The sequence below is a fragment of the Aplysia californica genome, unplaced genomic scaffold (assembly GCF_000002075.1).
Source record: "Aplysia californica isolate F4 #8 unplaced genomic scaffold, AplCal3.0 scaffold00793, whole genome shotgun sequence".
Lineage (NCBI taxonomy): Eukaryota > Metazoa > Mollusca > Gastropoda > Aplysiida > Aplysiidae > Aplysia > Aplysia californica.
Genome location: NW_004798063.1, coordinates 46,455 through 68,094, shown reverse-complemented (window position 1 = coordinate 68,094; position 21,640 = coordinate 46,455). Strand labels below are relative to the sequence as shown.

The window sequence follows — 21,640 nt, the reverse complement described above, 5'->3', positions numbered from 1 at the left end:
GTATCCCAGGAAGTGATGACATCACATTACTAAAATAAGCAGCCAATCAGAAAGATGCGTCATTTCTAAGTTTAACGGCATGTAGAATGGACTGACACCTTAGCCTTTGCTTCTAATCTAGATTATCTAGATCTAGATCTAGATCTAGACTAGATTTAGATCTCTATGTAGATCTATGTTGTATTTTTTTAATCGCTCTGAATTTAGATTTTAAACATTCAGTCATTTTAACAGTGATTCACAATGTTAGTATGATGAAGAAGAAGGCCACCAACACGCAACAGGATTGAACACAGAACTAACGGATTGTTGTGTCACTCTACTCTGTCTTACTCTGTCTCTGTGTGTCTGTCAGCACACTGCTTTGAATTTTTAAATAAAACTAAATTAATCCAAATGTATTATCATCAATGATGAGACTAACTTACTTACGACCTAGAGTAGGTTCAGGTCAAACCGGCCGCCATCAGACTCGATGTCTACTTTCTTTTCTTTTGGATTTGTTTATTTTATTTTTTCTAATGAATATTTCTACAACCCAAGCAGACGTCTGCTAAGAGGTTTTCCTTTCCCTTTGAGTGTGGGCAAGCCTTGAGAAGGCTAGGTAACTTTCGTTTTCAACAGAGATTTCTTCACCAATGTGAGTTTCTCTTTCATTGTTATGGGTTGCAAAGAGTGACAGGAAGTTGCTATCTAAGTCAGAAGAGGGTCTTTATAAAATTAAGGAGTTCCGGGTCAACCACTACATCATATGCTATTTTTATATTGTTAGATGGTATTTGGGTCATCTCGACTGTGTTCGTCTTTCATTTTAGCCCCATTACGGAGTGGCCTGTTCGACCAAAGAATTTTTATGCAATCATGGTCAAACCGGCCGGGTTGATGACAGTGATGATTTGGGGGTGGGGGGGACTGCACAATCATGTGTGCTATGTTTTAATGATAATAATGATAAAATAATAATAATAATAATCTTTATATTGTCCTTGAATGGCACATTGATTTGGTGTGTAGGCATACATTTCACATCGTGCATCATGCATACATAATTTTGATTCCAGTAATTGTGATGATTTTAAGGGGGTGACAGTGCTACTGGTGGTGATGAAGACGGTGCTCCCCTTGGTGTTGCTGCTGTTGGTGGTGCTCTTGCTGCTGCCCGGGGTGCTGTTACTGCCGCTGGTGGTGGTGCAGTGGCCAACGGTACTGCTGCTCCTTCAGCAAAAGTCTTGCTTGGTGCCAGATTGTCGCTGTGCACCACCTTTTCAGGGTTGTATGGGTGAATCCCACTTTTGGCAAAGCCATTCAAGGCAACCTCAGGGCTTGTGGTGGCGTCACAGACAGGTTTCAATGCTGCTGTGAAGGTCCTGACGCTTACACTCTCTTGTTTTAATCATGACTTTTTTGCACTGTTCCCCCCAAGCCTGCTTCATGGCCCCAAACAGAGATTGGTCCAAGGGCTGAATAATATGGGAAGCGTGGCTCTTTAAGCAGTAAAGCAGTAGCCTATCTGCTCCTTGATGCACAGATCAATCACCTCAATATTTGAAGTGTGTGAGGTGTGGCCGTCGACAAACAGCACAACCAGTTTCTTTTTGTGAGCCACAGCTAGTAATAGCAGTCCCTGAGCCAGGACATAAACACATCTGTGTTAATCCATCCATTAGGTGAAATCTGAAACTTTGCCTCCTGGAAGCCAGCTATGAGATCAATAGCAGGTCTCCTCCTGTAGTTGTAGGGGAAGATGATAAATGGCTCAATGTAGTGGCCGTTGGCAGAGCAACATGCAAGTACAGTGATGCTCTGCTTGGTGTTACTAGACGGGTTATAAACATGCTTACTGCCTTTTGCTGCTATCAATTTTTTAGGCTTGGGGCACAGATGGAAGCCCGTCTCATTAACATTGTACAGCTGATCCGGTGGTGTGATGAGAGTTGGATCCACGCTGTCCAAATACTCTTTCATTTCACGAAACCAGGCAGCCAGTCCGTCCTGCGTTACCAGGTCTCGCTCCTTGCCAAAAGCAGATGGCGTCCTCTGAGACATCTGGATTTCGTTTATAGTAGACCTTTAGCCACTGTTTGCTAGGACGGTTGTCAGGGCTACTGGTGACAGCCTGGAGTGCATCCAGGATAGCCTTGACGGTGGCCTTTATGTCATGCTTTGATTTCCCAAAGCTTCTCCTGGCACACTCCTTCAGCCATTTGGCGAGCTTAACTTCCTCTTCCGGAGTGAGTAGGGTACGCGGCTGGGGGTTGACAGGCCGCCTGCCTCGCACCTTGTCCCCGAGTGTTGCATCCGTATTATAAAGAGATGATTTTATAAAATTCCCCCAACTCTGATTAGGCCTACTGTTATGAAAAGAAAAACTGGTATGTCCAATATGTTACTGTAACTTTTGTTATCATGTAAATCTAACCATTTATCATATCTTTCCAACTTAATAAAAAATCATAGTTTGTCTACAAAAGTAAACAAATCACTCATTTTTGTTTTTTGTGCCTGTTCAGTGTAAAGTGCTTTATGTTGGATGAAATGCCTGTTTTTCAGATTCTGACTTCTATACAGAGAATGGCACTGTCTCAAAGTGAGGTAAGTCAAACATGTAAATCTCAGATATAGGGATAGCTCGAACAATACAGTAGTCGGGGTTCTCGTGGCCTAGAGGTTAAGGTGTTGGCCTCTCATTCAAAGGTCCTGGGATTGAATCCGGGTAGTGACCCAAAAAATTTTTTCTTTAAAATTCTAGCGTCTGCGTTTGTTGCCATTTTTGGTCCAAAAGTTGCCACAAAAAAAGGCAAAAGTTGCCAATAATTTTCAAGCTTTCAACTCTCTGTGACGACGTATAGCGCAATATGTTCAGGTTAAGGTGTTGGCCTCTCATCCAAAGGTCCTGGGATTGAATCCGGGTAGTGACCCAAAAATTTTTTTCTTTAAAATTCTAGCGTCTGCGTTTGTTGCCATTTTTGGTCCAAAAGTTGCCACAAAAAAAGGCAAAAGTTGCCAATAATTTTCAAGCTTTCAACTCTCTGTGACGACGTATAGCGCAATATGTTCTAAAGCACCATAATTTTTTGTATTGTTGTAAGCATGCAATATATCATTTGTTGCCACAGAATGTAAAAACGTGAAAAATAAAAGTTTCACAACAGATTAAAATCAAAATTTGAACAGCACATAAACAACCACAAAAGAAAATTAACAAACAAGGGGATGTATCCACCAATCCGAAGATTGGCCGTTTTAACCTTAAACGTGTGTAATTCAAGAAAAAGTACAGGATACACAAGTAAATAATGGAATCACAAAGGGACCTGCCATCCGTATTCTGTTTTCGTGGGGACAAGCTCTTTATAACCCATATTTATATATGTATTTTAAAAGGTAGGAACAACATGAAATTAAATGACATTACGCTGTGTAAACACATAAAAATAGAAAACATATTAGAACAATAACCCCCCATCCCAAAAATGAAATAACGAACCAGCAAATTAAAACACAACAAAGAGGGAAAAATAAAAGAAAAACAGCGATATAAGTAGTGTAATAATATTCCAAAAGTAAAGAGGTTCGGTTTATTTTTTGTTTGCTTGTTTTTCGTTTTTTATAACTAGTTTTTTTAAATTTCTTATACCCGGCAGTGTTTTTTTTTCTCTTTTTTTTGGGTTGAAAATGTAAAAATCGAAAAATGCCAAAAATTGCAGGCGCAGGTGACAAACGGAGAGATGCGAGAAAATTGTCTCCTTTCACCTCCTTTCCTGCTCTTTAGCAATGTTCTGTCTTCTGCTTTCGTCTCCTCTTTCTGCCCCCACCCCACCCCCTCACATCATTTGCCCCCTCCTCATTGCCCCTGACTCTTTCTGCAGCCTCTCTACTGCTGCTACTCCTTGGCTCCTTCTTACTTCCATCTTTCAGCCTCACCCCTGATCTTCTGGTAGAAAAGATCTACACCTAGCCTTCTCGGACAAGGGAGAAAAATCTCGGAAGGCCCGTGTGCAAGTTGCGCCTGTTAAAGATCCCTCGGTGGTCTAAAATTGATAAGAGAATTCAAAGTTTCCTACCTACTGAAACAGTTTAATAATGTGTCCTGCACGCTCATATGACCTTATGCAGTTGCAAGCGCAGTAAAACACTTACCAAAAACTATTTTGTTTAAATACAGTAGTCTCCGCCTAAGATCCCGCTGTGTTGAAAAAACATTTTTTTTTTTTTTACTATAATATAAAAGTCACCCCTTGATCCCGCTCTGACCCGCTTTGAAGGAGCTACATCCGGCTTTTCAAGTCTTTGCATACTGTGGTCTTCTGTTGGCAGTGAACCTGCCTTTCAATACTTTCATTTTTTTAAAAATTAGTCAGTTTTGTCACAACACAACAATTTATGATGCATGGTGACATGGGCGGGGAACTCTGTCAGAGATGGAAAGCAACAACTTTTTGGTGGAGGGCATTGCCTGAAGCCAACTGGTTCCCACCTGACATAGTATTTTTTTAAAAGCCCCACCCCATCCCCCAAACAAAATAAAAAAGGAAAAACTAACTCTGAAAAGACATTTTAGTGCCCAGGAGTCAAGTCAGTTCATTTAAAATTTAGTAAGAGAAGATCATTGTACAGTTTTAGGCCTGACCATGAGTCACTGTGGATTCTTCTCCCTAAGATCCCGGTTCCCCAAAGATCCCTCATTTTCCTTGCTTCCGACCACGCGGATCTTTGGGGGAGACTACTGTATAAGCATTTTGTAAGCATTTTCATTCAATTAATTAAATCAAACTTACCTATTACCCACCATCAGGAGTTACAAAGCCTCTTCTTTTGGTGAAATAAAACTCATTAAAAATCTATAAATATTATAATGAGATATAAATACTGTTGCACTCATGTGATAGTTACTTCAGTTTATAAACAGTAGGACTATATCTTCTTTCTTCCTGTACATTGTACAGTTTGTACTTTAAAAAATGAACAAATTAGTGAGAAGTAACATTGTATGTCTAAAAACTGGCAAGCGCTCCTAAGTTGAAATCCTCTTTCTTTGGTCTGTCTTGATGAAATTGAAGTTATCACTTTTGTTTTCATTTTCTTAAAGTTTATTGTTATGTTGCAGTTTTCCTTTAAAGCTCAAATACGGGAAGTTGGTGGGTGCTCTAGTGTGGTTTGCTCCTTCTTTCCTATCAAACATCTATTGTCCTTGTCTCTCCTCCTTTTTTGTGTTTTTATTCTCTTGTGACAACACTAGTCGTCAGCACTCATACGACCTAATTCCTAATTGTGTTGCAAGTGCCGTAAAACTTTTTCTGAAACTAGAACTAAAGAACCATGCATTGCTTTTTACGTTAATTACAGAGTCTGAAGTTTGCTGAAGAGTTGGCATGGTGCATAGACCAGCTGGAGTTAGGTCTGCAAAGACAAAATCCTGACTCAAGGCAAGGTGAGCACTCCCATCCCTCTCTGCTCTCTGTTACTTTTTTGTTTGATACAGTGGGTGTCACATTCAACGAGGTCACATTCAACGAGAAGTCAGCTGCAACGAGGCAATCCTTAATCCCCGATTTTTCCTCTATATCTCTTTGTAAATGTAAGTCAGCTCCAACGAGGTTGCAAACAGACCGAAGTCACTTTCAACGAGGTCGCGGTAACCAAGTTTTAATAAAGGCAATTAGCGTCCACTGAAGTGGAGAATTTTTGTCCTTTCTCTCCACCTCACGCAAAGCACAAGGCCCATCCTCAATTCTTAACCCATTCTATTGCTTGATCTAATGTGCCTCCTAATATAGGCCCCAAAGCCCAGAGGATAGGCGAGGGTTAGATACGGTAGGGATGGGAAGGGGTAGGTGGGAACGCGATGCGGGCTAAGTGAAACTGGATGAACTCTGGGTGGGTAGGTCTAGATCGAGACCTTCATTTTTCTTCAATTTTCTTTCCTTCCTCTGATCAGAAAATCCAAGCTCCCGCCTTTACTTTATGTAGATCTTGGCCTAGATGTGGGAGGGTATGTTTCCACTCAAGAAGTGTTCCGGAAAAAAATACATGTACATAAAAGTGCAGAAATGATGGTCAGAACACAGCTCAAACATGTGCACACTGATGCGGTTTGAGATTTTCGTCATCAAGGGGAACACCTGTTTTAATGACTGGTATTGGTACATCGTGTAATAATATAATAACTTGTCTCCTTTCTTTTGTTTAGCCTCTCCACCCTTTGTCACATTCAACGAGAGGTCAGATCCAACGAGGACAATGAGCCTGTCCCGGCAACCTCGTTGAATGCGACACCCACTGTAATGTAATACCTTTTTCTTTTTTTAATTAATTAATTAATAATTCATTCATAGTGCATAAGAGGATCTAGGTTTTTTGAACAAGTGTCTAAGAAAGTTACTGAGGATCGGATGGACAGACAGGGTCATTAACGAGGAAGTGTTACAGAAAACATGACAATTCCCAATCAGAGATGAGGTACGTTAGGAAGAAGGCGGTGGCGATGGATTGGACATGCTCCTAGGAAGTCAGGCAGCTGCATAACAAAGAAAGTGTTGGATTGGAGTCCACAGGATAAGAGGTCAAGGGGAAGATCATGTGGAACCGAGAGAAGAATCACAGATATTGATGTACAGAAAAGTGGGAAGACATGGAATTACATCAAGAGGCTAGCCCGGGCTAGAGAAAGGTGGAAAGTGTTTGTCCGTGGCCTATACCCTGGTGCAGGGAGAGAAAAGCAATTATGATGATTGTGAATAGAAGAACTCTAGATATTTGCAGTTGAAGAGGTGGGGGTCGCCTGTTTTAAGAGATAAAATTAGCGAGAAAAGAATTTGGTAACTTCCAAATCTTGAGTGTCCTTGGAAACTGCAAATTTACATTGTTTGTGCCTTTGATCAACGTTTTTCAGTACAATCCACACGGAAATGTATTCTTAAATGACGTAGAAAGAATTGAGCCAAAAAAAGAAATTTTTTAAAAATTGACTATCGTCCAGAAAAATTCCTGTTTCCTTGATTACATTATTTTGATGAGCGCCTGGATATATATTATATGAGGTCCAAAGTGAGCTTTTAAGGAAATGTGTTGTAAGACTTGCTGAGTGATCTCAATAGTTAAGTAATTGTCGAGTTAAGAGTGATTTAATTTTCAGTTTTCTTGTTATAGTATAGTTATATAGCCTATTCATTAGGAATACAAAGCACTGTTTTGTCTAGGTATATCATATACGATTCCAGGTTCTGTGTGGTTGTGAAAGCAAAGGTGTGACGCTGTTCATGCATGCCAGCAGATGTGTTCTACTTCTTCTAGTCCTTTGTTCATTTCCTCCCCAGCTGCTGAGACTGTCAAAATTTTGAAAATTCTTAGAAGCACCAAGGCACCAATGGTGAAGAAAAGACAAGCCATGAGGAATGCACTGGGTGACTATCGTAAGAAGATGAGGGAAGCCGAGAAGAAGTCTTTGTCCGGTGAGTGTCTTCTGTTCCTCTACATGTGTCTTGTAGGCTCCTAGTTTTCTGTCTATCCTGTTGTGCTCGAAATCACTCGTCTGTCGAACTGTGCCCGCTGTCCCGATTTTTCTTCTTTATATTTTTAAGATATCCCTTGGACTATGGATCCCTCGAACTACCGAGGCTAGTCCTCACGAATTCAAGCTATCCGTGTTATATACTGTTGTTGTATAGTGCATGCTTAAGAGCGTGGATATGCGCAATATCAAATTCATTTGTTGTTGTTATTATTATTATTATTATTATTACCTGGTATCTAGTAGCTTAGTCTTATGAAATGATAGCCCAGTTATAACTTATCCTATTACATGTATAGAAGTAGAAGGGTAGTGAATCTGCATACCAGATTCCTTATCTGTCTGTTTTTAATCTGTCCCCGTCGTTTTATTCGAGAAAAATTCTGAAATTATTATATGCAAACTGAGCCCAAAAATGTGAAATTATAATATTCTTTCTTAACAAAGAATTATAAAAGAAAATAATCAGAAATTATGCAAAAAATGATCAAATTTTCCTAAATTATGCGAGGTGCATAAAACCGTGGGGACAGTTTCATCTTAGACATCATTTTTGCTGCTTCGTTGATCAGCAGTGTGTGCGCCCGCATTTTTGTTTAGTGAATCATGACCTGAAATGTGGGATCCGAATATTGGTCTTTTAGTTTTAGAGGGTGTCTTTTGAATGACTTTCATTTGGATAAAATTCTGTTTTCTTATAGAATAGCAGTGGCAATTTAAGCGAATCAGGATCATAAGCACTAGTGTATCTTAGGCGGAAACCACTGTTAATAAGAGATTGGACCTAAGGATACGGTTTTGATTTAAGCCTGCTGTAGTTGATATCTTGAGATAAATTATAAGTTAGGCTCACTGTACATACCAAGTTTCTGAGCTTCTCTGGAAAGAATATAACATCATGTCTCATAAAGTCTCCTGCTTTTTTTCTGTTCATTCTTTTTTCCTATTTTCGCTTTTCACATTTTATAATTTTCCCATCTGTAATTTTACACTTTCGTCTCACACTTCTTTGTCAAAATAATTCAATTTCTTTGTATGTAAAATATTCTTTAAATTTAAAAGAAGTTTTTTGTTGTTTTTTTCTGATTGGTACTGTTGATGAAGGGGTGGTAAGAGGTCCTATTGTTCTTTCATTTGGCATGATGTAGCCTAACACTAACAATTATGATCTTCTCTATTATACATTATGTATTGTGTCTGTCTGATTAGAGTTGTTACTGGAACATAGATCTACATTTTCAAGAATATTAAACACTAACCTTTTGGTTGCTTGCGGAAATGCGTTTACATACAACAAGGGTTAGCCAAACATGTCTTTCTCTCTCTGTCATGTGTTCCTTTCCTCAGCGGTGGGGCCCCGATGGGTTGGAATCTCACAACACAAGCACAGAAATAGACTGAGGCTCTAAACAGCCTTTTCCCCTTTCCTCACTCCAAAATCTCTGCAGGCCTCCTCTGCCTTGATACAGCTCTTCCCTCTAACTCTAACCTGCTGTAATCCAGACTGCACTCGTCTCCCATTAACTTATTCACTCACTCTCTCTGCTTTATACACTTGCGCCAAACAGTAAAGAACAGAGACTGAACTCATCTCACACTTCTCTCTCTTTGCTTTACACACTTATGCCAAACAATACAATAGGCTTGGCCTAACCCCCTGCAACTGACCAACGCGCCTGATTGCCCTATAATAAACAGCCAAATAGACTACAGTTAGTTGAGTTAGTCTGGAATTTATCTGGTCTTTTTGTCATTACCAAGAGTTACAATCTTTTCTTTTTTTACTCCTACCAGGCATGCGCCATTCACAGTTCGTGTCGTCTGCCGGCAAGGGAGCTCATACAGGCTCCCGGTTCCTTCGGCACAGCCACAAGCAGCAAAGCTCACATGACCTCAATGCTAATCTGAACAGTTTACACATTGAGGATTCTGAGCATTGTCCTCCAGATTCGACATCTTTAGCTGTCAATTCCAACAGGTCCTTTCATGAAAATGAACAGATAAAAGAGAATCTGCCTTCTACCTCAGGAGAACCAGATCCTCAAGAAAATGATTTAGCAGCTGCTGTAATAGGACAGACATTTCATTTTGTGCGTTCTGACAATTCTTTCTGCTTTGGATTTGAAGATCCCAATGTAAGTGATGGGAAAAGTGCAGAGAAAATTGAGGATCTAGGTTCGGAAAATATTGTGGATGAAGAAAAGACCATCAGTGCCATGTCTTCGAAAAATTTTTACAAACTTGAGAAATCGGAGAATGATTTTTGTTTTAACTTTGGTGGTTCATAATGTTGATTAAAATTTATAGTTCAACTTGATGATTTTGCTTGATTGTTGCAGTGTCAGTAAATATATTTTATTTGTATTTTAATTAATATGTCAATGCATCACACACATGTTGGACCAGCATCTGTGGTTTCATGAAGCTCTTTGCTGTTGTATGCAGAAGATGCAAACTCAATTCCAGCAAGTTTAATTGTGGGGAAGTTTTTTTAAATTATTAAACATATCTCCGTCAGTCTACTGGGTTGCCTACCTTCCGATGAACTTTAATTTGGTAGTACATTGTTCTGCGGGACTGTCAGTATGATGAGGTTTTGATGTCCACCGTTATTATTACTGTTAAAGAACAGCAACTGCCATCTTGACTAGTCACTCCCTTAGAATTTGTACCAAATGAATTCTGTCTGACATTTTTGGCTGTTTTGAGTTACTAAGACCTTAAAGTCCGAAACCAACTCGTCTATCTGCTCTATCAAAATCGCAAGATTATTCAGAGTCATTATAAAGATAGAATTGCATTCGAAAAGGCTTGACATGTGAAACTCAAAACATTTTTTACACATAGAACTTAGTAATTTTAAGGTACAGTGGAAACCATAACAATAACAACAGGCCCGGTAATAACAGGGATCTGGTAATAACATGGATTTTTCAAATCCCTGTTTTTTCCTTCTCTTTCTTTGTCTCTATAAAGTTATCGGCAATAATAGGGCCTCATCGGAGCCCAGTCAGTTATAGCAGGGACAAAGGCTCATTAACGATGTATAAAAAGTAAGAAAGAGAGAGAGAGAAAAACGCAGTGAAGGAGCAAGCCTCGCCACTGCAAGCACACGCAGCAGGTGAAGTGAGAGAGAGCTGCGGTGTGCTGCAGACTTCAATCAAGCCCTAAGCCTAGCTACACATACACGTAATATGTGTCATGCGCAGGCCTGCCACATGGCCAAAATGCCTGTTCGTGGGTAGGCTACTTGTGGCAAGAGAAACTACCCATGAATAAAGACAACTGGATTAGTCCACAAATGCTTACTACCCTTGCATTTCTGATTCAACAGGGATCTGATATAACAGGACTTTTTCTATACTCCCACCATCCCTGTCATATCAGGTTTCCTCTGTAGTTTAGTGGTAAACTGGTAGAGACCAGAGACAAACTGGCTAATCTTGCCTCATATAGATTTGTCTTGAGCGATTGCCATATATGCAGGGGGAAAAAACTAGTAGCCTACATTGTAGGCGTACACCATATACTGTAAACTAATAAAGTTACTACCTACTTTACTTTTACTTTTCCGATCCAGCGGCCATTTGGGTTCTAGCCCTTCGGTCTGATAAAGTTACTACGAAAATAGAGATCGAGCACCCACATAGACCTACAGTTCCAGCTGAACTTTACTTTGCTGGCTGGCCGAGGTGGCACGGATGCTTTTTGGTTTATCAAGTTGACTTAATAAATTTTATTTCAATTGATCAACTCTTGTGGTGCTACAAAGGAAAGGAAATGAGATACATTTATATGTTCAAAATATATCAAAAGTGAACCACAAAATCAAGCTGAAGAAAAACGAAACTCAAAGACAATATGATGTACACCAACCTTTAATTTTATTGTATAATATACAAGCTAGGGTCCTTTTGAGAAAATAAAACAGCCCTTATTATCAGCAGATACACAGACGTCAGCATATATCATATATGAAAACCATTCAAAACAATGTACAACAACATAGGCCTATTTACATTTGCAATGCAATTTTACACTCAGGAACATTATTTGCACAAAACATCTGCCAACGATCTGCATAAAATTCATAATTCAGGGAACGAGACTGACAGACAAAAAATTATAGATGGGCATAACGGCGGTGCACTCCACCACTTACTGTCGTGAGAAAATATACACTGCACACATTCTGAAAGTGAAAATAAAATATCTAATCAGAAACATTCCATCCACTCTGGGACAGATCTGTCTTTTGTCAAAGTAAAATTTTTACACCGTGAAAACGTCAAGAGCTCTAAAAACGACCCTCAACATTCATCTGGATCAACTTCTGATGTCGCTTTTCTTTTCTTTCCCCGCTCCTTTTTCCCATCCTTTTGCTGCTTGTTTTCCGTCTCTGTCGCATTCATCTCTTCAATCAGTGAGTCTATGTGAGCCAGCTGCAAGGACCAAACAATTGCCAGTGAACCAGAATCAAGGGAATTAATTAAGCAGACCACAACGTTATTTTAATGAAAAGTTTTTACTCCCCCATCAACACAATTTAGATCATTTAGAAGGCAGGCTTCAAACCCCGCATGTCACGGCTATCCCGGGATGAGCTTAAGAGGATACAACATTCTAGCAGAAAGACCAAGACAATCGATAGAAATTTCTCCCCACTCAAGAATCGAACTCAGGTCTCCTACGTGGGACAGTGAACCATCTAACAGCTACACCACAGATACCGGTTAGCAGACCACAGAACAAAGTAATTTGTACACTGTCACGTATAAGAAAAAACTTTTTACCTTAAAAATCATGACTTTAAAGATACCATGCATCGTATCGTAAAAACGTAAATTAAAATTAAACCCCCCAAAAACCCAGTGGGGGAATGACAAAGGGAACAAACTCAATGAGTTACGTTATCAGAAACAAAATCGCTGCTCTCTGTTGCACTACTTGTTTATCCCACCATATTTAAAAATATTACCTGTACCCTAAACATGTGGGCGCTGAGGAGAGGACATGCAATTTAATTAAGCTCTATGAAACTATGTGTACATAACAATGACAGGGATAATGTACATGAAGACAGCTGACAGCAAATGGTTGAATGTAAGGCCAATAAAAACCCGGAACATGAACTACTACTACTACCACAGCAAGAACTATGTGAAGGCAGAAGAAAGGTCATCATGCAAATGTCAGGCACAGTTCGCAAACTGGTTATTTCATTTGAATATAACTTTGAGTCACTTGAACAGATCTAGTACAATTTATGTTACACTTTGAAAATCTCTGTCTATTTGATGTTATTATTACATGAGAGATACATAAAAGATTCAAGTGTTTGGCCTCACCAGTGTATTATTACGTCGTGCAAGCAAACGCACATCAGCCAAATTGACATCAGTTCTCTTGGCATGTCTGTTGAATAAACAAATCAGAAAGATAATCAGCACATGAATGTGCAATAATAACAATAATTTCTGGACCAAGATCAGTATGCACAAAATATTATCTGCATCACTTCCAAGTTCCACCTTGATAGTAAATGTTTTAAGCCCCCATTGACACATTTCAGAACATTAGAAAATTGAACGCACCATTAACTCAGTTGGTACAGAGGAGTCCACTTAAAGCGAGTCCTGAAATAATGAGAAGTCTTTTATAAGGCACTATTCTAAAACCCTGTTTTTTTCCCTTTGTAAATTACTGCTATAGCACAATCAGACAAACACCCGAGTCGGTAGCAGAATATTGCTGCTGCTGTGCACAGCGCATAGGCAATATTTTCATATAATATATGTATGTATACGTAAAACCTCCCCAGTTGAGAAACTTGGGGATCTAGCGCAACAAAGAATGGGAGAGCTCACGTGTGCCAACAAAGAAGGCAGGAGAGCGAAAGAGTGGGGAGGGTGTGGCATGCGCAGACAAGCAGAACGCATCGGGTGATAGGCCAGCCCAGTCTAGATTATCTAGGCCTGCCTGCCTTGCACTTTTCCGATGCGGGGATAGAGAGGTCACAGTGCTGTGATGTATTGTGCGAAGGTGTGACGTGGGTAGGGTGTGGTGTGTACCCAATGTGCGCAAACAGACGGAACGCACCACAGGGCGTGGTGAGGTGGAGGACAACACCACGGCAAGTTAGCCTAGAGTCCTTTCTTTCTGATCGCTGACACCGAGCTGTCAACATCGCTAGTGCTAGAGAAAGAAACTCGAATCGATTTTTGATCAAGTAAGACCTTGAGGTCATGTTGAACAAAATCATCATCAGAGATAACAGTAACCCTCAAGGAAGGTCACTAAAATACCAAGGAAATGAGATGGTTGCGTCCCTTCCTACATTTGTACAGGTTCAGGTAAAGGCACGCTCCGTATAAACACACGCTGAGGAGCCCTCCCGAGCACCGTGCGTTTAGGCGGAGACTGCTGTATATATATAGCAAGAACTGAGAACCATATCTGCCACAGACCTGGGTAATGGTGACAGTAGTGATGAAAACAAAGTAGAAGGGGAAATATCAGATCACCAACATCCTCAGTTTGTTTTGCTTGAGCAAAGAAAACCATTCAACACAATAACAAATTGTAATTTGTGAGGCAGCGTGGTGGAATTAGGCTCTCGTCAAAATAATGAAATCGAAGAAAACAGCAGTTTTTGTTTTTTGGCTCAACACCTTTTATGTCCGTTTATAGACACATTCCTTTCAGGGTTTCACCGAAAAAAAAAGTTTGATTAAAGGCACAAAAATATAAATTTACAGTTTCCATGGACTCTCCAGCTATAGATTTTACATAGCTTTGGAAGCCATTTTCTCCCTAATTTTACCTCTTAAACCAGGTGACTCCCACCTCCTTCAATCCAAAATATCTCCACTTCTATTGAAGATGGGTGGGTAATTTTTTCATAGAAAGCAAGACAATGAACAAGCTTTAAAATGATACCAATAACTCAATATGCCCAAAAATTGACGAGAGCCTGATTCCACCACGCTGCAACACATTTAAATATGCTCATGCAGTATCTCCTCTACATTATTACCAATTGTTCAAAGACTATAAAGCAAAATGTCCCATGACAACAATGAAAACCATAGATGCCTTAGCACAGGGACAAGTACAATTTACTACAACAAGATGTTTTTGTTGATAGCACAAAGATTAGTCTGATAATGTAACTGCAGAGTAGCCTCTCTTTGCAATTGTAGGCAACAAGCCAACAGAGCAGAAATGATTAAAATATTAATTTTTGAATTTATTTCACGGTAAGAAAGGGGCCAACTCTGTGCTCTTTTACTGGTTAATTGAAACATCTGGCACAGTAAAATAGTACTATTACTATGACCTTCTAATTTATAAAATCAACAAAGTACCCAATGTTCTAAGTCAAGAGAATACTGAAAAGATTCCTGTCACACAATAATATGTGTCACAACACAGTGGAATCAGGCGCTCGTCCATTTTTGGGCATATTGAGTTATAATTAGGTATCATCTTAAAGCTGGTTCACTTGTCTTGCTTTTGTGAAAAAAATGTTCCCTCTATCTTCAATAGACCTCAAGATATTTTGGATTGAAGTATGTGGAGTCTCCTGATTTCAGAGGTAAAATGAGAGGTAAAATGACCACCAAAGTGTGATGACTTATAAAGCTTGATAGTCCTTGAAAACCATAAATTTACATTTTTGTACCTTTGGTTTAGTCATCATTTTTCAGTGAAAGCCACACTGCAAATTGTTTCAAATGGACAAATTCATTTAATCAAAAAAAAAGGTAATTACTCAAAAAATTAAAATTCAACGAAAATTGACAAAAGGGTAAGAAAGATGCCGTTTTCTTTGTTTTCATTGTTTAGACGAGTAGGCTACCTGATTTCACCATGCTGCCTCACATGTCACTGACAACGGCTTACTTGGCAAAGTTTTCCAGATCAATGGCCCACGATTCCGTCTGTCTGTGAAGGCTCTCATTTAACAAAGCAAGGATCTGAGGGTTGAAAGAAACTTCCATGTCCTCTTCAACTTCTTTGGAAATTTGCTTGATACTGTAATAAGTAGCTGCTTTGAGTCTCTGAAAAGAACAAAGAATTCTATGTGAACATTCACAATAAAGTTACAATTTACAAAACATAAAATTTTAAAAATTATTTTATACGTGAATCCATGGTAATGTTTTACTTTCACTGCTGTCTCATGTTCAGGTTACCTATGGATAGAAAATAGAATCTAAATTTCTTGTTCGATGTGTAATCTAAGAATTTCAGCCACCAAAACAGTCGCAAATAAATTATTTCCAAGAAAATTTCAAAACCTTTAGACTTTTTGTAAAATATCAAATTATAGGTCAAAAGGCCACCCTGTAACCCCCAGATTTTTTTTACCCAAGGGGGGGGGGGGGGGGGGGGCAGCCGCGTGCAAATTACTACGCGGTTATAAAAGTGTGATATTGCTCGATTCAGAACAATCAAATATTTAAGAAGCTATTAATTTGTGACGGAAATGAAGTTAATATATTCGTGTTCAGCGCATCAATATTTAGTATTAAGTAGAAAATTGGACAACTAGTAGGTAAGTGTGAGACGGAAGGGAAAGTTAAGAATACCTTGACAATATTAAACGGATCCGTAATATAAATTAAGATTTACTTGAAATTGAATGAAATTTATTAGCAGCAATAAAGATCTCCTGTCGACTGTCCAGCCAATAAAATGTGACCGTGGCTGCCGGTCTTGCATAGTTAACGAACTGCGCCTGGGTAGGGGTCGGTAATGATTAGGAATTAGGGGTTGGGTCAGGGGGCGATTTTGTAGTTTCGTTCATTAAAGTCAAGAATTGGGGGGTTTCAGGGGTCTAATAAAAATATGGAGGTGGGGGGTTAAGGGGGGCAATTTTACCATAATATGATGTTTAGCAGTTAGGTTACATCCCTGCTCTTTGTGTAGCCTATTTGGTCATAAAGACTTCTGGATTTCTCCTTTGGATGTAAACAAATGGATCGTGGACTTATACAAACGGAACTACAAGATCACCGGTCAGGGTTAGGTTATAGATTATATATATAGCCTACCTAGATTATTGTAAATCATGCATGTCTCTTCTTTATAAACTTTATTTTTCTTGTTGGGTTGGCCGCTCTTTAAGGAAATCAATCCATCCAAATTCCAAACATTTTGAGGAGCACCAGATTCCACTGTGCAGACACATTTTGTAAAAATTACCGAATTCGTACGTGACATGATTGTCATGACGAAGGAAATCATAGATTATATAGATCTCTACTCTATACAAAGGTCACCTCTGTTCTCACCCTGGGTGAGAATAGCGCAGGCGAGCCTTTTGGCTTTGGCTATTCTCACCCGGTGTGCGTTCGCAGGCCAACCAGTGTAGCGTTCACCCTGAACTACAGAATTCTACACTGTGATAATAAAATTGTAGAATTCTGTGCCGTGAACAAACTTCCAGCGCTCTTGTGTTACTACTCCTAGAAGCCTAAAAGCGTGCAATTTTATCTGTGGGCAGTGGAGAGTGAGAGAGAGAAAGAGAGAGAGAGTAGTAGCACAAGAACTTCCGGGCAAAACAAAATGGCGACCCGCGTAGTTCGACTCAATTCGAAAAGTAAAATAGCTGTAGTATCTTTGTGAACGATCAAATTAATTTACTTTTGTGTTTTAACATCATTTTAAAACTTTTCTTTGTTTTGGTCAATTTGATCGTCCACACAGATTGACAGTATTCAAAAAGAGAAAGAGAGAGAGAGAGAGAGATAGATAGATAGATAGATAGATAGATAGATAGATAGATAGATAGATAGATAGATAGATAGATAGGGGGGAGGAGTAGATCTTGCGAGAACTTCCAGGCAAAACAAAATGGCGACCCGCGTAGTCCGACTCAATTCGAAAAGTGATTATAGCCATGCCATAGCATCTTTGTAGACAATCAACTTAGCTTACTTTTGTGCTATAACCTAGCGTCTGCGTTTGTTTGGTCCGAGAATCGCGGTCGCGATTTTTGCATTTTCTGGCAAAAAAACACCGTCAGGAAGAAAAAAAAAGTAGGGAATAATATTCGCGAAGAAAAAGAAGCCCAACCTCTTTACTTTTAGAAAGAAAGTTTATTTTCACTTTCACTACACTTCGTCTTTTTCTCACTTGTTAACACTACGTTGATTTTGTAATTTTCATGTGAAGAAAAAGTATGCTACATTACTGTAATTACATACTATTTATATTGCTGTTCCTCTTTCATGTTTCCCTCAGCGTTGGGTTTTAATTTGTAGGTGTAATAATTTTTTAAACTTGTTATTGTTCCCATGTGTTGTTTTCTACTTTTTTTGGTGTTTATATAGTGTAATGTTGCTTCTTCTACCATTTTGTAAAAATGTGTTATGTTAGAGCATGTCTCCACCAAAACCAAGTACTGACACTGGCAGGCCCATTTGTGATTCCATCTATGTAAAAAATAAATGCTCTTCATGTAGAATGTCTCATCATTGGCAAAGGTACTGTCGCTTTTTCAAACAAAGCAAAAAATTTAGGAGTATACTTAGACAAAGACTTGTCCATGGAGACCCAACTTAACCATCTATGTAAAATTTCATACTTAGAAATGAGAAAAAATTGCTCACATAAGGAAATTTCTTAGCACTGATGCCACCAAAAAACTAGTGTTTGCCTTCATTTTGTCACGCATTGATTATTGCAATTCACTGTTCGCTGGCCTACCCATAGAAAAAATTGCAAAACTCCCACGCATTCAAAACAATGCTGCCAGGCTAGTATTAAAGCAATCAAAACGCCATCATGTGACCCCCCCTGCTTAACTGAAAGCGAGAAGTGAATATAAGTTAGCCCTACTATGCTTTAAAGGTCAAACTAACCAGTCTCCCACATACATTCAAGAACTCATTGTACCATACACACCATCACGTGAACTAAGATCCAGTGGCTCTAGACTAATTTCAACACCTCGTGTGTCACTGAAGAAATATGGTGAGACAGCTTTTTCTTTTTCTGGGCCAACAGTTTGGAACACTCTCCCTCATGATTTGAGGAGCGAAATAAAACTTGATACTTTCAAAAGGGGACTCAAAACACTTCTATTTAAGAAATATTCTAATTAATGGACAGTACCTTTGCCTTTTTGTATGAGCATTTTTTTTATTGTCTGAGAGAATGTTGCTGTCAAAAAGTGCGCACATGATGAATTTGTATGGTGTTAGTATGAATGCGTTTTTAATCTCCTATGTATGCCTTGGGCCCATGATGTGGGGAAAGGCGGGATACAAATGCTCTTATTATTATAATTATCATTATTATGTATCCTGTACTTTTTCTGGATGGGTTGACACTCGCCCTTATTTGTTAATTTTTGTGGTTGTTTATTTGCTGTTCTTATTTTGATTTCATTCTGTTGTGAAACCTTTATTTTTGACGTTTTTATACTCTGAGTGGCTACAAATGATGTGCTGGTTGCTTGAAACAGCACAAGAAATTCTGGTGTTTCAGATTAAGTTGCCTCAATATATTGCTATATTATATAGATCTACATCGTCACAGAGAGCTGAAAGCTTGAAAATTAATGGCAACTTTTGCCATTTTTGGGGCTTTGGGCAACTTTTGGACAAAAAAATGGCAAAAAATGCAGATGCTAGTATAACGTCATTTTTTTCTTTGCTTTTGTCAATTTCATCAGCCACACTGATAGACAGTTTTCCGAAATTAGGAAAAACAGGTCTTGTTTCACGTCGGGTGAGAATAGCCAACGCTGGCAAGTCTCACCCGGGATGAGAGGTCGATCGTATTTTTTTTTGTGGCCACCTCTATTCTAACCCCGGGTGAGAATAACACAGGCGAGTCTTTTGGTTATTCTCATCCGCTGTGCCTTCACCTTTATAGCCTAGATCTAGGCCAACCAATTTTGCGTTCACCCTGAACCATAGAATTCTACACTGTGATAACAGAAAAATTGTAGAATTCTGCGACATGAACAAACGTTCCATTACTACTGTTACTGTTAGCCTAAAACCGTACAATTTTGTCTGTGGGCAGTGGAGAGAGAGAGAGAGAAAGAGAGAGAGAAAGAGAGAGAGAGAGAGAGAGGAGTAGCACGAGAACTTCCGGGCAAAACAAAATGGCGACCCGCGTAGTTCGGCTCGATTCGAAAAGTTAAGGCGACCTCTATTCTCACGCCGGGTGAGAATAGCGCAGATAAGCCTTGGCTATTCTCACCCGGTGTGCGTTCACCGTTATAGCCTAGGTCAACCAGTGTAGCGTTCACCCTGAACTACAGAATTCTACACTGTGATTTACAGAACTGTAGAATTCTGTGCCGTGAACAAACGTTCCAGCGCTCTTGTGTTACTTCTGTTACCCTAAATAAAGCGTGCAATTTTGTCTATGGCCAGTGGAGAGAGAAAGAGAGAGAGAGAGGAGTAGCGCGAGAACTTTCAGGCAAAACAAAATGGCGACCCGCGTAGTTCGGCTCGATTCGAAAAGTTAAATAGCCCTAGCATCTTTGTAGACGATCAAATTAGCTTACTTTTGTGCTACAATGTAATTTTTTCTTTGCTTTTAAAATTGTCAATTTGATCATCCACACCGAGAGACAGTTTTCCGAAATGAGGAAAAACAGGTCTTGTTTCACACCGGGTGAGAATAGCCTACGCTGTAATCTCACCCGGGGTGAGAGGTCAATCGTATTTTTATTCTCACCCCGGGTGAGGATAGCCACTTCCAAAAGTTAAATAGCCGTAGCATCTTTGTAGACGACCAAATTAATTTACTTTTGTGTTTCGGAGTGTTTCGGTAATATAGTGTAAAGCGCATAGAGCCTGCTGTTGAGCGGGGATATGCGCTATACAAATGCTATCTATTATTATTATTATTACGTACACGGTAACCGGGCACGTAGCCTCAGGGTCAACGTACACGGTAACCGGGCACGCACGCTAGCCTCAGTGTCTACGAACACTGTAACCGGCAACCGGGCGTGTAGTCTCAAAGTCACTTAATATGTACACGGTAACCGGGCACGTAGCCTCAGTGTCTACGTACATGGTAACCGGCAACTGGGCGTGTAGTCTCAATGTCACACACACGGTAACCGGGCGCGTAGCCTCAATATCTACGTACATGGTAACCAGCAGCCGGGCGCCTCTCATTATCTACGAACACGGTAACCGGGTATATTGTTTGGTGGGGGGGGGTGCTTGAGCTAGGTGCACGGTAACTGCTTCGCTCCTTTCACGACCTTGACCTTTTTCTTTTTTCACTCCGCTTTTTGTGTGTTGTGAACGGAATGTAATCCCAAAAATGATCCCAATCTACTCCCTGTCATCTTTCCTAAGGGAGAGCAAAATGCAGTGACACTGAAAATCTTACTTAGCAGAGAGCTGTTGTAGTAGTAATCAAAATTCTAAACATTAAACATATTTGCTTCCAGTTTCAGGTTTTTTGTTTTTTTTTGGTCCTCTGGTGTTGCGTCCAGCCCTCCCCCTATCCCCGAGTGATCAAAAAAAAAAATCAATAATCTCCCCCCATTCCTGAGTCCTGTACTTTTCAAAGCACTCAGAACACGTGCAGGTTCATTGACCGGTCACAATGGTGAGCCCGACAAGACGCTTGTATAACTTTCTTTTCTTTATGTTGCCCCCCCACAAGAGACAGCACTGTGAGAATATTCCTTTATTATCTCCTCGTTATCGGTTTGCTCCCAACGCCCTGTTAAAATTGATTGCTACTGGCTCTGGACAAATTCTATCCTTTTTCTTCTCTCTTTTCCCAAAATCTCAGCTTCGCAAAATCCGATTATTGCAATCTGCAAACAACATGCTGTATCTCCTTGAAGCATCGCACCAGATCATTAAGATGCCATTAAGACAACTCTTTACCTTGTCACGTTTTTTGTTCTTGTCCACATCAACATATTATTATTCCTAATTTCAGGTGTCGCAACAAGAGCGGAACATACTTATTCAGATTATTAAAAAGATGGAGTTTCCAGTTCCTTTCAGAGAGAGTGTTCAGGCGTGTGCCTCTGAAATTAAAACACACGGGAAAGAGAGTGCAAGATAGAGAGGATTATAGATAGATAGATAGATAGATAGATAGATAGATAGATAGATAGATAGATAGATA

At 39.6% G+C, this 21,640-nt stretch overlaps 2 protein-coding genes across 3 annotated transcripts in view; one reads left to right on the top strand and one right to left on the bottom strand.

Moving 5' to 3' along the window:
- The window catches only part of LOC101845277, an 11,148-nt gene extending 1,321 nt beyond the window's left edge, over positions 1 to 9,827 (top strand). For both annotated transcript variants that reach the window (XM_005109579.3, XM_035972680.1), the window contains exons 2-5: positions 2,551 to 2,592; positions 5,347 to 5,431; positions 7,317 to 7,451; positions 9,305 to 9,827. In XM_005109579.3, coding sequence (XP_005109636.2) covers positions 2,551 to 2,592; positions 5,347 to 5,431; positions 7,317 to 7,451; positions 9,305 to 9,798 — 756 coding nt within the window. In that variant the 3' untranslated portion in view covers positions 9,799 to 9,827. The remainder of the gene's footprint in view (positions 1 to 2,550; positions 2,593 to 5,346; positions 5,432 to 7,316; positions 7,452 to 9,304) is intronic.
- A 1,545-nt stretch (positions 9,828 to 11,372) lies between these two features.
- Positions 11,373 to 21,640, bottom strand: part of LOC101845044 (centromere protein S) — a 12,336-nt gene continuing 2,068 nt past the window's right edge. Inside the window, exons 2-4 of the mRNA XM_005109578.3 lie at positions 15,416 to 15,573; positions 12,859 to 12,925; positions 11,373 to 11,952 (exon numbers count right to left, since the gene is read on the bottom strand). Of these exons, the coding sequence (XP_005109635.1) occupies positions 11,821 to 11,952; positions 12,859 to 12,925; positions 15,416 to 15,573 (357 nt within the window). The 3' untranslated portion in view covers positions 11,373 to 11,820. The remainder of the gene's footprint in view (positions 11,953 to 12,858; positions 12,926 to 15,415; positions 15,574 to 21,640) is intronic.